This window comes from Myxine glutinosa, chromosome 1 (genome assembly GCF_964187855.1).
Source record: "Myxine glutinosa chromosome 1, kmMyxGlut1.1, whole genome shotgun sequence".
Classification (NCBI taxonomy): Eukaryota; Metazoa; Chordata; class Myxini; order Myxiniformes; family Myxinidae; genus Myxine; species Myxine glutinosa.
Window position 1 is genome coordinate 66880439 of NC_136261.1, and position 12026 is coordinate 66892464.

Sequence of the window (12026 nt, forward strand, 5' to 3'; positions counted from 1 at the left end):
TAAATGCAACATCTATTTCCAACGTTGGCCTAACATTGTCTATTGGTTGTAAATGCAACATCTATTTCCAACGTTGGCCTAACATTGTCTATTGGTTGTAAATGCAATGTCTATTTTCAAACGTTGGCCTAACATTGTCTATTGGTTGTAAATGCAACGTCTATCTTCCAACGTTGGCCTAACATTGTCTATTGGTTGTAAATGCAACGTCTATCTTCCAACGTTGGCCTAACATTGTCTATTGGTTGTAAATGCAACGTCTATCTTCCAACGTTGGCCTAACATTGTCTATTGGTTGTAAATGCAACATCTATTTCCAACGTTGGCCTAACATTGTCTATTGGTTGTAAATGCAACGTCTATCTTCCAACGTTGGCCTAACATTGTCTATTGGTTGTAAATGCAACGTCTATCTTCCAACGTTGGCCTAACATTGTCTATTGGTTGTAAACGCAACGTCTATCTTCCAACGTTGGCCTAACATTGTCTATTGTTTGTAAACGCAACGTCTATTTTCCAACTTTGGCCTGATGTCTATTAGTTGCAAACACAACGTCTATTTTCCAACGTTGGCCTAACATTGTCTATTGGTTGTAAATGCAACGTCTATCTTCCAACGTTGGCCTAACATTGTCTATTGGTTGTAAATGCAACGTCTATCTTCCAACGTTGGCCTAACATTGTCTATTGGTTGTAAATGCAACGTCTATCTTCCAACGTTGGCCTAACATTGTCTATTGGTTGTAAATGCAACGTCTATTTTCCAACATTGGCCTGATGTCTATTAGTTGCAAACACAACGTCTCTATTTTCCAACGTTGGCCTAACATTGTCTATTGGTTGTAAATGCAACGTCTATCTTCCAACGTTGGCCTAACATTGTCTATTGGTTGTAAATGCAACGTCTATCTTCCAATGTTGGCCTAACATTGTCTATTGGTTGTAAATGCAACGTCTATCTTCCAACGTTGGCCTAACATTGTCTATTGGTTGTAAATGCAACGTCTATCTTCCAACGTTGGCCTAACATTGTCTATTGTTTGTAAACGCAACGTCTATCTTCCAACGTTGGCCTAACATTGTCTCTTGGTTGTAAATGCAACGTCTATCTTCCAACGTTGGCCTAACATTGTCTCTTGGTGGCAATCGCAAAGTCCATTTTCCAACATTGGTTTTTGACGTTGGCCCAACGACGGTGCTGACGTTGCCCCAACATTGGCCCAACGTTGTTGTGTTAGCTGGGCCCTTCTCCCTTTTAATATGGCTCCTTCCCTGCATGAGCATCAACAACGATAGTTCAATGCTAAATGAATGTTGTAACTTATTGTAATCGCTAAATAATATAAGGGGTGGTAGTTGTCTTATGGACAACAGAGCAGCTTTAACTGAGCTCTCAGATCTACAATGATCCTTATGGTGCACTAACATAGCTAAGCTGCCTAGTTGGTCAACTTCATGTATTTCTTGGGTCACTTTTGGCGCTTTTCCACCGCGGTACCGAACCGTACCGTACTGTAACCAAAATCCGTTATTTCGTTTTTCCATTGCCAAGCGAACCGTACCGTACCTAAGTACCCGTGCTAAATTTGGTTCCTGCTTCCGGAGACTTTTCCCGGAGATAATTCCCGAGAGAAGACAGCTAAAGCATAAGTGATACTAATCTGAAAAAATACATGGAAAACCTGGAGAGTTCAGTTTGGTCTGTTGCGGAGGTGCAAGCCCTCATCAGTGTTTGGTCGGAAGACCAAATCCAACGAGATCTGGAGTCCAGCATACGAAATGAGAAGGTCTACCAAAACATATCTCAGCGTTTGCAGGATGTGGGGGTCCAGCGGTCGGCCAAACGGTGCCGCGAAAAGATTAAAAAACTAAAACAAGGTTATAGAAAACTAAAAGATCACAACAACCGCAGTGTGGCTGATCGAAAGACTTCGAAGTGGTACAACATCTTGGACGCGGTTCTTGGTCACAGACCAACAAACTGCCGCAGAACGGGCACACTGGATTCAGCCACGGCGCTGTTGGAGGCAATGGTGGAGGAGGGTAAGTTTATTGTTACGTTTAAGTTTTAAACTTACTGATAAATATAGCGATCAATACCATGATTTGATGTGATCCTAGGATCCTGGGTTCAAACCCCGGACAATCGTTGATTAGAGACGCTAGGTAGGTTGATTCAGCCTGTCATCCTTCCGAGGTCGGCAAAGTGAGTACCAGCTTGGCTGGTGTGAGCCAAAAGTGCTCATTGGGGTGAGTGTGTGTGTGTGTATGTGTGTGTGTGTGTGTGTATGAGAGTGGGTATGTGTGTGTGTGTGTGTGTGTGTGTATGAGAGTGGGTGTGTATGAGAGTGTGTGTGTGTGTGTATGTGTGTGTGTGTGAGAGAGTGTGTGTGTGTGTGTGTGTGTATGTGTGTGTGTATGAGAGTGGGTGTGTGTGTGTGTGTATCAGAGAGGGTGTGTGTGTGTGTGTGTGTGTGTGTGTGTGTGTGTATGAGAGTGGGTGTGAGTGTGTGTGTTCACCCTGGGCTGTTCAGGGATTCTTCTGCCTTGCACCCAATGTCGGTTGGGGATAGGCTCCAGCCCCCCCCCGAGCCCCCCCCCCTCCCAACCCCTGAGGGGATAAGCGGTTGTAGATAATGTGTGTGTGTGTATGTATATATATATATATATATATATATATGTATATATATATATATATATATATATATATATATATATACACACACAGACGGCATTTAATATGGAATATTTTTTTTGTGGGGGTGAACTTACTTTTCAAGATGTCTTAGAACCAAAAGTTCATTGGAATTATGTTGAAATTATTCTAGATTTTGTTAATGTGACCTTTAAAAGAAACAAAAACCACATTTGACATTTCGAAACAAATAAATTGATCCTTGAAAGTGATGTAAACTGATATCGAACTCAATTCACAGACAGTACTGTGTTAAACTTCTGTGCATTTTCCAGAAGTATCTCTTTATTTTGCACATTAGCCAATTTTTTTTTTAACAAAAACAAAAGTTAAATTACGACTGGGATTACGGACAGTAAAATTACAGTTCAGTACTTCGTGTAACCCCCACGGGCATTCAGGAGAGCATGTACACGTTGAGGCATGCTGTTCACGAGATTTGCCAAGGTTTGGACAGGAATCGCTTGCCATGCAGTGACAATAGCCTGCTGCAATTCCCGCACAGAGGTCGGCTGCTGGTCCAAGTGGTCGATTTGAAGCGTTAATTCTGCCCACATGTTCTCTATCGGATTCATATCCGGGGACATGGCAGGCCACTCCATATGCTCTACACCACGATCAGCAAGAAAGTGTTGGATCATTCGAGCACGATGAGGCCGTGCATTGTCATCTTGGAAGACAAAGTTTCCTCAAAAGGCTGCACGAGCAAATGGAAGCAATGTTTCTTCCAGAGTGGCCCTGTACTTGAACTGGTTCACGTTTCCATTCAGAACAACCAGGTCAGTTTTGCCCCCTGCATGAAAAGCAGCCCAAACGGTCACCCCACCGCCTCCAGCTTGGACTCTTGGCACTATACAATCTTTGTTGTAGGCTTCATGCACTTGTTTGCGCACTCGGACGCGGCCATCTTGACGATAGACCAGAATTCTGGACTCGCCCACTGAAGATCACGTGATTCCAGTGTCCTGGCTGCCATTGACGGTGCTCTTTGGCCCACTGCAATCGGCGCTGGCGGTGTTGTCTGGTCAGGCATGGCTTTCTCAGGGGATGCCTGGCACAATAGCGTGCTTGAACCAGTCATTGGTTGACTAGCCTTCTGGATACAGGCACATTTGGCAGTTGCTGCCACTCAGCCCGAAGCCGATTAGCTGACTTGGTACGGCCATTGCGGACTAACCGGTGCAGCTGGCGGTCATCCCTCCTTGTGGTTCTGCGGGGACGTCCTGGCCTCGGTATTGGAGTAGGGACACCCCTCTGAGCATTTCGTTTCAGGATCTTTGACACCTGACCTTGAGTGATGCCATACTGCCGAGCAATAGCACGCTGTTTCATGCCGTAATTTCGTAAAGCCACCACTCCATGACAAACAGCATTGTCGAGTTGACGGACCATCTCCAGAGGAAGCGGCAATAACTTTTGGAGACGTGCAGCAGTTGTTTTCCACTAATACAGAACGCAACAACCCTTGTGTACCCGACTGTGAAGCCAATCATCAAATGCACCTGTCCGTACATTTTGCCACACCACCTGTGATATAATCCTGTTGTTGACTTTTTGCTGCGACAGACAATCAGTGACATGGTTCTTTTAAAAATAAATCACCTAAGTGTAAAAGAAACTCACCAGATTGATATACTGAGTTCAGAAAGTAAACCCAAGTCAAGAAAGAAAAAAAATTCCATATTAAATGCCAAGTCTGTGTGTGTATATATATATATATATATATATATATATATATATATATATATATATATATATATATATATACACACACACACACACACACACACACACACACACACACACACACACACACACACACACACACACACATATAGTAATGTTATCAATATGTTGACGCTCTAGGCGGTCACCATGTCCTCAGAACGTGGCAATAAAGCTGCTATCCATCTTTCCAGTCGATCTATTTTTGTTGTACGCTGTAAGTTCAAACCACTCGTGCTTGACGGGATTTAATTCATTAATCATCAGCTTTCGATGTCGATGTATTCTACTTTTCAGAACATGTCCAGAGTAACAATGACGTTAGCTTCATCGAACATGAGGCAGAAGGTGGAAGCTGCAGCGGCGAGAGTTCGACCAGTATTCCAACTACTTCCAGCTCTCCTGCACTCGCTGCCCCGAACAAGACTCCCGTGCGCCGAGTTAAAGGTAAGAACATTGTAATGTTATCGAGAAAAGGTGTGTCTGCTTTTGTAACATTGAGCTTGAATGTTTACTATCAGTTGTATTTTATGAATAAAACTCGACTAATTTCTGTTTGCCGACTGGATTGCCATATGATTAAACAAATGGCAAACAAAAGCCCGTGTAATCAAGGTCCATGTAATCAAGGTCCAAGTAATCAAGGTCCATGTAATCAAGGTCCATGTAATCAAGGTCCGTGTAATCAAGGTCCATGTAATCAAGGTCCATGTTATCAAGGTCCAAGTAATCAAGGTCCATGTAATCAAGGTCCATGTAATCAAGGTCCGTGTAATCAAGCTCCAAGTAATCAAGGTCCATGTAATCAAGGTCCATGTAATCAAGGTCCATGTAATCAAGGTCCATGTAATCAAGGTCCATGTAATCAAGGTCCAAGTAATCAAGGTCCAAGTAATCAAGGTCCATGTAATCAAGGTCCATGTAATCAAGGTCCATGTAATCAAGGTCCAAGTAATCAAGGTCCATGTAATCAAGGTCCATGTAATCAAGGTCCATGTAATCATGGTCCAAGTAATCAAGGTCCGTGTAATCAAGGTCCGTGTAATCAAGGTCCGTTTAATCAAGGTCCGTGTAATCAAGGTCCGTGTAATCAAGGTCCGTGTAATCAAGGTCCGTGTAATCAAGGTCCGTGTAACCAAGGCCCGTGTAACCAAGGCCCGTGTAACCAAGGCCCGTGTAAGCAAGGTCCGTGTAATCAAGGTCCGTGTAATCAAGGCCCGTGTAATCAAGGTCCGTGTAATCAAGGTCCGTGTAATCAAGGTACGTGTAATCAAGGTCCGTGTAATCAAGGCCCGTGTAATCAAGGCCCGTGTAATCAAGGCCCATGTAATCAAGGTCCATGTAATCAAGGTCCATGTAATCAAGGTCCATGTAATCAAGGTCCATGTAATGAAGGCCCATGTAATCAAGGCCCATGTAATGAAGGCCCATGTAATCAAGGCCCAAGTAGTCAAGGTCCATGTAATCAAGGTCCATGTAATCAAGGTCCATGTAATCAAGGCCCATGTTATCAAGGTCCATGTAATCAAGGTCCATGTAATCAAGGTCCATGTAATCAAGGTCCATGTAATCAAGGCCCATGTAATCAAGGTCCATGTAATCAAGGTCCATGTAATCAAGGTCCATGTAATCAAGGTCCATGTAATCAAGGTCCATGTAATCAAGGCCCATGTAATCAAGGTCCATGTAATGAAGCATTCTGACTTTAGTTATGGACTTGAATGTACTATTTATCATGCTAGTCTGCTTATTAATTGTTGGCTTTATTAATTGTTGACTTAAATGTATTACATTTTTTGCAGGCAAGAAGAAAAGGGACCAGTTTGAGGACTTCCTGAGGGAGATGGAGTCAGTCAACCGAGACCAGCAGGAAAGGACCCATGCGCAGCGGGAAAGGCACTTTCAGCTGCTCCTGGATGACGCTGTTCAGGCAAGGGCTGAGGAAGCTGCCATCAGGGAGAAGGAAGCTGCCATCAGGAAGAAGGAAGCTGCCATCAGGGAGAAGGAGGCTGCCATCAGGGAGAAGGAGGCTGCAGAAACTGCCTCCTTTAATCAGGCTTTTGTGGCCATCTTTGGCCAACTTGTCCAGGTCTTGGGGGGACAGGGTGCCCCGACACCCCCACCACTGGACTAGGCTTAGATTTGCACCTTTGCATTGGTAAGGGGTGTTGCAAAACATTTTACCTTTTTTTCCCCCGAGGCATGCTTCCTTTGATGCACGTTAAAATAGCTGAGAATATAATAATGCAAAATCAGGATCAGTTTAATATTTAGTGATAGGCTATTTTAACGTGCATCAAAGGAAGCATGGGACATTTCCTCGGACATTACATTTCCTTGGGGGGGAAAAAAGGTAAAATGTTTTGCAACACCCCTTATATAGTTTGCGGATTTGCACTTTTAAAATATTGTTTTCTTAATTGTGTTTGGATTTGCACTTCTGTACTTGTATATAGTTTGTGCATTTGCACGTTTCTTTTAATAAATAGTTTATCTTTGCCATATTTGTGTGTTTCATTCAAGTGTTTACAAGTTTCAGGGTTTATAAAAGAGTGAATAAACAATCTGTTTCATCATGGGGGGATATAAAGGCTGACACAACTTTTAAAAGTAACAAGGTTTTAGTCATATGGAGTACAAGCAATTGCAGCAAATTAGATTTACAGAAGTTGTTTTACCTCTGTAGAAAATAAAACAATGGCAACTACAATCTGTTAAAATAGCGCATCAGACCTTCACGTACACCCACTCCCTCATCCTCAGCCCTATGTGGCAGTGTCACCGTAGGCTGTTCCAGTGTTGCAGGGACGCACCATTCCTCACTGTACTCCTCATGATGGGTTTCACAAAGATTGTGCAGAGCGCAGCATGTCAGTACCATTGATTTCACCAGGTTTACATCACAGTCATTACGCTTCATAAGGCCCTTGGGTTACACTTTGGCCGACACTTTACCTTGGCCGACACTTACACTTTAGTCTACCAAAGGCATTCTCAACAATAACCCTTGCTCTGCTTATTTTGTTGTTGCCGATCTGCTGTTCTGCAGTCAGTCGCCCAGTATCAGAAAATGGCTTCAAAAGCCAGCTTTGCAAGGGATAGGCAGCATCCCCTAGGATGTAATAGCCTACAACATGCCCGCCAATGTTCCTGATGCAATGTGGGAAAAGGTTTGAACTGCTACCTAGTTGCCACAACTTTGAAGACCGTATAACTCGGGCATCATGCATGCTCCCTGGCAACCATGTAAACACATTCCAGAAGAGTCCCTTTACATCTACAACTGCTTGCAGGATGATGGAATTCCAGCCCTTACGGTTGAAATACTCGCAGTGGTACTCTTTTGGTGCCATAATGGGGATGTGTGACTCATCAATGGCACCAACACATTGTGGTATCCCCCATCTATACTCAAAGTAGGTAGCCATTTCCTCAAACTTTTCCTGGTTTGGAAATCGAAGCAGTTCTGGCACTAGTATCTTCTCCACAGCAGCACAGAACTCTCTCACACACCGCCACACAGTTGTGATTCCGACGCCAAAAAGATGTGAAACACTTCTGTACTCCGAGTTGGTCGCGAGTTTCCACAGTGCCATGGCTACCCTTATGGTTAGGGGGACACACAAACGGAAGTTTGCGTCCTGTCTCTCCATCGCTGGACGCAGTTTACGGCAAAGGTACAGAAATGTTTCTTCCGACATCCGAAAATTCTCGAGCCATTGAGCGTCTGTGAAACCCGGAACCACGACTTCCCACCACTAGGTAGCTCTGTCTAGGGCCCAAACAGACGGTGCACTGCGACGGGTTTGCAAGAAGTGAATAAAACCACCGTTTAGAGGCCATTTTCCCCCGCAAAGCGGGGGTTGGCCTTTTCGGGGACCGTGGTAGTTGTTGTTTTTTGGTCCCCTTTTTGAAGCAATGTTTTACGGCCGGATGCCCTTCCTGACGCCAACCCTTTTTGCCGCCTTCAACGACAAACAGGGAATTACCAGTGAACTGGTACTCAATTAGCCGACCTCGGAAGGATGACAGGCTGAGTCAACCCCCCTGGCATTAATTCGGCGATCGACCGAGATTCGAACCCAGGATCCTAGGTATCCTAAGCCGGCACCCTAGCCGCTAGCCCAACACCAGGGATATTTGCAAGTTTGCAAGAAGTGAATGATGATCTGAAATACATAAGTAATAGACATGTTTTGCTAAGTTAAATCATTCAATTAAGTTATAACGTTATCAATGAGATATATTCAAAATAAAGACCAATTACTGCACTTAGAGTTTCAAGAAGGAAGCTGGACATTAACAATACATATACATACACACACATACACAATATATACACATGTGGGGGTTACCCCATTGGGACATAATCCACAGGCACGGGACCATTGGGGCTATTGATTGTATGGGCGTGGCATGCGCTCGGGTGTTGAGCCACGCCCCCTTAAGAGTGAGTTGCGTTATAAAAGATGCGTGAGTTCCGGTATGTATTAGTTCTGTTGGAATAAAGGAGCTTTGATCAAGCTACGAAGTGTCTCGCCCTCTCGTTATCCGCAACTCCTACATTGGTGACCCCATCTTGCTCTTGAACGTTTTCCGAGCTTCAAACGATCGTGGCGACAAGCGCAGTTTTGATTAAACTGCCGGAGTTTTGGGAGCGACAAGCTGCCGTTTGGTTCGCCCAAGCTGAGGCCCAATTCGCCATTCGGAGCATTTCTGCGAACGACACGAATTATTATTATGTCGTGTCTGCGCTCAGCGGCTCCACTGCGACCAGAGTGGTGAGCCTTCTTCAGGATTCTCCGAAGGGCCGCAAGTACGAGACGCTAAAGGCGCTGCTGCTCATAACCTTCGAGCTCACTGAGGCCTAGCGCGCCCGCGAACTACTTTCTCTACTTGGGCGACTCCAAGCCGTCGGAGCTTATGGACCACATGTTGTCTCTACTGGGCAGCCACCGACCATGTTTCCTCTTTAAAGAACTGTTCCTGCAACAGCTGCCGGGTCAGGTGCAGACAGCCCTGGCCAACTCGTCTGTTAAGGATTTCCGCACCCTGGCCAGGGAAGCAGACAAGTATTTCTCCGCCAGCCAGCAATGTAGTGGGGCCGCATGGGACCCCGGTCCCATCGAGCCTGCGCTGCTTGCGGACACCGTCGCAGCCGCCATTACGGCCCAGCGGCGGAAGGCCCCAGGCTTGTGCTTTTAGCACGCAAGGTTTGGGCCCAAGGCCAAGGCATGCCGGCCACACTGCAGCTTCAGCGAGTCGGGAAACGGGATGGCCGGCGCTCGCTAACTGCCAAGAGCGTCGGCCATTCGGGCAGTTTGTTGTTCATTTCAGACACCGACTCCGGACGTCGTTTCCTCTGCGACACAGGGGCCCAGGTGAGCGTTCTACCTGCGTCGGCATTGGACCGGGAGGCCGGGAGTCATGGCCCTGCCCTGGAAGCCGCCAACGGCAGTGCTATTCAGACTTTTGGCAAACGGACCGTGGCACTGTGCTTGGGCGGGCAGCGGTTTACATAGGATTTTGTCACGGCGAAGGCGTCCACCCCCTTGCTGGGCGCTGATTTCCTCTGGGCCACCAGCCTATTGGTGGATGTTAAAAATCGGTGGCTCATTAATGCGGAGATATTCAGTTCTCTTCCATGCTCGCTGAGCGGGCCCGCCTCATCGAGGCTCGCATGCACGCTCTCGACCTCCGATGAGTTCGCCCGCCTCCTCACCGGGTTCCCGGCCCTTACACGGCCCACCTTTTCGGCCGCTGCCGTCAAGCATGGGGTGGAGCATCACATTCCAACCACTGGCCCGCCTGTCTACACCCGGGCTTGATGCCTCGACCCGGGGAAACTCGCTATCGCAAAGGCGGAGTTCGACACGTTGGAGCGTCTTGGCATCGTGCGACGGTCCGACAGCCCATGGGCCTCACCTCTCCACATTGCGCCGAAGCCGGGTGGTGGTTGGCGCCTGTGCGGGGATTATCGCCACCTTAACGATGCCACTACCCCCGACCGCTACACAATCCCGCACATCCAGGATTTTTCTGCCCACCTGGCCGGTAAAGTTTTTTTTTCTAAGGTGGACCTCGTTCGTGGTTACCACCAGGTCCCCGTCCGGCCGCAGGACCTTCCTAAGACCGCGGTGATTACACCGTTCGGGCTTTTCAAATTCCTCCATATGCTTTTTGGGCTCAAAAACGCAGCCCAGGCTTTCCAGCGCCTGATGGACAGCGTGTTGCGGGATTTGCCGTTTCTGTTCGTCTACCTGGACGATATCCTCATCGCCAGTGCTTCCAGGACAGAGCACATGCTTCACCTCCGAGCGCTCTTTGAATACCTCAGTCAGCACGGCCTGATCATTAACCCGGCCAAGTGCTTGTTCGGGGTGGTTTCAATTGACTTTCTCGGCCACCGCATCACGAAGGAGGGGGCCGTCCCACTGCCGTCTGAAGTGGAGGCTGTGAAAGGTTTTCCGCACCCCCTCACAGTCAAGGCCCTGCAGGAGTTTTTGGGCATGGTGAACTTTTACCATCGTTTCGTGCCCCGTGCGCCGAAGCCGGGTGTGGCCCAGCTGATGCGGCCCCTTTATGATGCCCTCAAGGGCAAGCCTACCAAATGCGTCATTGACTGGACCGAGGAGATGGCCAAGGCTTTCACAGATGCTAAATTGGCCCTCGCCAGCGCAACCATGCTGGCGCATCCGTCGCCCGATGCACCGATTGTTCTCACCACGGACGCTCGGACTACGCGGTTGGCACCGTGCATGAGCAGTGGGTCAACGGGGCATGGCAGCCACTTGCTTTTTTTAGCCGGCAGCTCCGCCCTAACGAATGAAAATACAGTACCTTCGATCGTGAGCTCCTCGGCCTCTACCTAACTGTCTGACACTTCCGTTACCTGTTGGAAGCCCGCCCATTCACGGCGTTTGTGGACCACAAGACCCTGGTTTTTGCCACGGCCAAAGTCTCGGAGCCGTGGTCCGCCCGTCAACAACACCAGCTCTCCTTCATTTCCGAGTTCACGACGGACATCCAACATGTTGCTGGGGAGGATAATATGGTAGCCGATTGTCTCTCCCGGCCTATAGTCGGCGCGGTTCACCTTGGCATCGACTACGCCCGCATGACCGCCGATCAGATCGCCGACCCAGAGGTCCAGGCCTGCAGGGCGGCGTCACCGGGCTTCGACTGTCTGACGTGCCATTCAAGGACACGGGCAGCACGCTACTGTCCGACGTTTCCTTGGGTCAGCCTCGCCCCGTCGTCCCCACCAGCTGGAGACGGCTGGTGTTCGATGCCATCCACGGTCTTTCTCACCCAGGCAGGAAGGCGTCACAAAAGTTGGTGGCGGCGAAGTTCGTTTGGCACGGGCTCAGGATGGATGTGCGCGACTGGGCCAACACCTGCATCGAGTGTCAACGCTCGAAGGTGCATCGCCCCGAGTGACAGTTTGATCAGGTTAACGTGGCCCTGGTGCCTTACGACGGTCCTTTCCGCGTTCTGGAGACCGGGGACAAGTCCTTCGTGGTCGACATTGGTGGCAAACCGGACCACCTTTCAGTGGACCACCTCAAGCCGGCTCACTTGGACCTAGACCAGCCCCCTCGGTTGG

At 47.8% G+C, this 12026-nt stretch overlaps 1 protein-coding gene across 1 annotated transcript; it reads left to right on the top strand.

Moving 5' to 3' along the window:
• The first annotated feature begins 1632 nt into the window (after positions 1 to 1632).
• LOC137419182 (uncharacterized) lies at positions 1633 to 6920 on the top strand. The gene is made up of 3 exons (XM_068105344.2): positions 1633 to 2043; positions 4718 to 4867; positions 6223 to 6920. Exons 1-3 carry the CDS (start codon positions 1674 to 1676, stop codon positions 6552 to 6554), a joined length of 852 nt encoding a protein of 283 aa, XP_067961445.2. The 5' UTR covers positions 1633 to 1673; the 3' UTR covers positions 6555 to 6920.
• The last annotated feature ends 5106 nt before the right edge of the window (positions 6921 to 12026 follow it).